Source organism: Limulus polyphemus, unplaced genomic scaffold, assembly GCF_000517525.1.
Source record: "Limulus polyphemus unplaced genomic scaffold, Limulus_polyphemus-2.1.2 Scaffold4159, whole genome shotgun sequence".
NCBI classification, from domain to species: domain Eukaryota; kingdom Metazoa; phylum Arthropoda; class Merostomata; order Xiphosura; family Limulidae; genus Limulus; species Limulus polyphemus.
This window is the reverse complement of record NW_013669769.1, coordinates 82,864-87,156: the sequence shown is the minus strand read 5'-3', so window position 1 is coordinate 87,156 and position 4,293 is coordinate 82,864. Positions and strand designations below refer to the sequence as shown.

Genomic DNA, 4,293 nt, shown 5'->3' with positions numbered 1-4,293 from the left:
GGCTAGCGCAGATAGCCCTCGTGTAGCTTTGCGCGAAATTCCAAAAACAAACAAACAAACATTTTTAGCAATAAATTCTCACGCTTTGTTATGAAATTAGCAGTTGATAAATATATTAATATTTAACATTCTATTAGTGATTGAATGAATGATTCAAAAATGTTATTACTAAAATCTTCATTTGTTCATTATTTAGTTTATTTAAATATTTTGAATAAATATGCTCAAACGATTCACTCGTTTTAAAATTTTAAGACATTAATAAATATTTATAAGATGTACAGTAAAATCGTTGTTGTTGTTTATTATTAAGTACAAAGCTAGACAAAGGGCTATCTGTGCTCTGCCCACCACGAGTAGCGAAACCCGGTTTCTGTCAATACAAGTCCACAGACATTCCGCTGTACCACTGGGAAGGGCGATTAAAATCGAAAAATAATTTTTCTCTTATAGTTTGTTTGTTTTTAATTATGCACAAAGCTACACAAGGGCTATCTGTGCTCTGCCCACCACGGGTATCGAAACCCGGTTTCTAGCGTTGTAAGTCCGCAGACATACAGCTGTGCCACTGGGGGGCTTCTCTTATAGCCAAAACTTACCAAAAGTAAGGAATAATGAGCTCTATACAAAAACAATTCATCGCACTATCTTTTTATGTTAATTTAAATATAAATGTTAATAATAAATCTTACTTTCAATCAGTTATTAAAGTTTCTAAAGTTTCTTTGCTTAAAACCTGATTTAAATTATTTTTTATTTTTTTTGCTTCCCCGTGCTGTGAAATAGAAAGTTCATGATTTATTGCCGTAAAAACGCGATTTGTACTTTGGGTAGAGGATGCGCTATAAAAATGACTGTTCAATCCACTGATACGGTCACACAAGAATAACTCAAGAGTTGGCGGTGGGTGATGTTAACTAGTTGACTTCCAACTAGTTATCTTTTCAAAATTAGGGGCGGCTTGCACAGCTAAATAGCCCTTTGTGTAGCTATGAATAAAAGTTATCATTCTTTCTAACCTTGATTGAGAAAACAGCCTCAGAAGCTCTCTCGTCTCATTTATGAAGATAGACTTGTCTTATAGAGAAAACGGCTTGCTATTAGAGAGCTCGACCGTAAATCTACTGTTCGCAGGATCGAATCCTGTTATTGAACATGATCGCGCTTTCAGTCGTAGGGCATTATAATGTGACTGTCAATCCCACTATTCATTGGTAAAGAGTTGGCAGTGGATGATGTTAACTAGCTGCCTTTCCGCTAGTCCATTACTTCAAAATTATGGACAGTTATCGCAGATAGTTTTTGAGTAGCTTTGCGAGAAATATACTTATCGATAGTTGAAGTTTGTCGAAACAAAACCCACTTTTCTACTTACTACCCCCTCGCCAGTGGCACAGTGGTATGTCTGCGGACTTATATCACTAGAAACCGGGTTTTTCGATACCAGTGGTGGGCAGAGCACAAATAGTCTTTTGTGTAGCTTGTGCTTAATAACAAACAAACAAACTATTTACTAGCCAGTATACCCATGTGTCTATATCAACTGTTTTTATAACAATGACCCAGTTAAGCCAGTGATGGTAAAAATTAAAACACGTGATAATGTATTCAGTGGTTTCTGGTTACATTAATTTTAATAATCACTTTATAATTTTAACCATTTTTAAGTGAAACTTTAAAAACAATTTAGACTATTTCTGATACATTGTAGCAAAACTCTACTACATTTTTTTCTCTGTTGTTAAAACGTTTTTTATTTCTTTCTTAAGCACAAAGCTACACAGTGAATTACCTGTGTTGTGCCTACCCCGGGTATCGAAACTTGTTTTTTAGCTTTCATACTTGTTGCTGAACTACTGGGGGAGGGCGTTAAAATGACATCTCCATATTTTAATCTAATCAAGTGCCTGAAATACCAGTATCAAAAACATCTACCTTTTGATAAATACAAAGTTATAATGATATAGAAGAAAGATGTGTGAAGTATCAATGAACAATTTAGGCAATTATAGTGTTATCATTCCGTAATATACAAGAAAGTGAAGAGAAAAATATATCAGTATAGAGTTTATATATAATATATAGTTGGAAAATGTATTAATCCCCTTTTTTCTCTCTCCATCTCTCTCTTTTTCTTACTTGTAAATTATAATTGTTAGTCACCTTTGAATATATACGCGTATATACCAGAATTTATGTAAACACAATTTTATAATAATTTTTTTTTTAATTATACTAATATCCACATTTTTTTCATAACACCAAAGAAGATGGCTGAGAGATTAGATTTAGAAGAATTAAAAAAGTTGAGAGTCGTTGATTTGAAAGAGAAACTCTCAAATAGAGGTCTTTCAACAACAGGTATTTGACATGATTTTTAGTTTTTAAGAAAGCTAAGTTTTTGAACTATCTGTAAATACGTTTATATATATATATATACAGAGAGAGAGAGAAAGAGAACTTTATTTATGTATAAAACTTAACACCGCGAACTTTTTAACTTTCATACGTAGTCGTACTTCTAATACTAGCCACTGAGCAACTGGCGTTAGGCCTAACCTTACTGGGACGTAAGCTTAATTCCTTGCATTTGGAAAGTTGTAAGTTAATCAAACACTTGAAAAACTGTTAATTAAGAGTTGCCTGAAATTTTAGTTTACGTCTGAATAAGCTATGTTTTAATATATAGTTCACTGGTTAAGCTACATTTGAAATTGGAGTATTGACTATTGTATTTGGTCTTGGGGTCTTTACCTTAGGAAGCATGTTGAAATTTGAATTTTTGGAAAGGGTTCATAAGAGGGCTACTACTAGGATGATACTGGGATGTGAGAGCAATTTAAGATATCCGATATTATTTTCTCTTTAAGAAAGTAAAGTTAAAGTATTGATAGTGTCAATGTATCATTTTTAATTATAGTTATACTTAGTAGTGAGAATGGTAGGACTAGGGGACTAACGTTTGTCAGGTTAGGATAATCTTCAGCTAAGACAGTTTTATTTTCTAATAGGGTAGTTGACCTTTGAAATAAGCTGTCTTCAGATGTGGAGGATGTGAAGTAAATTTAAAGGGATTTTAAGGGAAGGTTTGATAAACATTTGAATGATAAGGGCCAGCTTTGAGTTTTTTTTTTTTTAAGTTTAGTGAGTGGGATGGGCCTAATGGATATTCCTTAACATGTTTTCACAAAGCTATTAAAAGCACTTGACCTGTAATGTTAATACAATATTAGATTTCAGTAATTTCAAGGTAGAGTAAAACTTAATACTAATGTATAGTAAATACTCCCATTAAAATAATATTTTTAAAGCAAGATTGAACAAGTTAGTGTGAAAAGGCAGGCATTGAGCTCTGATTATTCGTGAAAAAATTAAACTATTCTTTCTAATCTTACTTGGTCTGTTTAAAGTGTCACGTAAAATATAAACAAAATTAGATTCAATTAATGAAGCAAATTTTATATTAAAAAGCACTAACATACATAGTACTTAATGTAGAGTTATAGGATTTGTGTTTTCAGTTGTTCAGTAATGAATTTGCTGTTATAATTTTTAAGTTACCTTATGTTTATATTTTATATCACATCTTCACAAGTAGTATAAATTATTTTCAAATTTCTTATATGTGTAGAATTAAAGAATGTAAGTGCAATTTTTTAGTTTCTTAAACTATCAATGTTAATGTGATGTATATATTTTTACTTATAAAAAGAATCAATAATTTGTCTGCATGTACTACAGAGCAAATATATAGCTGTTTGCCATGTAGTTTGAGTTATTGATGGTAATCAATGCTTTACATAGACAGGAATGATTTGTAATAGAAAATTTTAGGTTTGCATAATTGTAAGATGTGTACAGAATTAATATGTAGTGTTTACTGAGTTTTTTTTTTGTATTCATAAAAACTTACTAGGACAAGCAAAAACTAATTCAATTTTGAAGGGTACAAGATAATATCTAACTTTCTAAAATCATAAAGTCAGTCAGTCAGTATGTTGTAAATCATTCTTTTTTTTTGTACATATTGCTGTATTTAAATTTTGAAATTCTGTAATTGTAAACAGATGGCCTAACACATGTAAGCTTACTTCAAGTTAAATTGCATAATTTAATCTGTGATGAACTACTTTTTTATTAGTATATATAGTAATGTAAATATATGGGTGTGTTGGGCTAAGGATTCTTCTACAGTAGGTGTCTGTGACTTTTGGTGATAAATTCGAAACAAACGAACAGCATGCCCTCTACTTATTTTTGATATATATATATATATATATATATATATATATA

General features: G+C 31.1%; 1 protein-coding gene across 2 annotated transcripts in view; it reads left to right on the top strand.

Moving 5' to 3' along the window:
- Positions 1–2,240: 2,240 nt before the first annotated feature.
- The window catches only part of LOC106470687 (splicing factor 3B subunit 2-like), a 56,357-nt gene continuing 54,304 nt past the window's right edge, over positions 2,241–4,293 (top strand). The window contains exon 1 of one of the 2 annotated variants that reach the window (XM_013931247.2): positions 2,241–2,361. In XM_013931247.2, the coding sequence (XP_013786701.1) occupies positions 2,271–2,361 (91 nt within the window). In that variant the 5' untranslated portion in view covers positions 2,241–2,270. Of the gene's footprint in view, positions 2,362–2,533; positions 2,601–4,293 lie in introns of those variants that run through there. The other variant, XM_013931248.2, reaches the window with a different exon arrangement.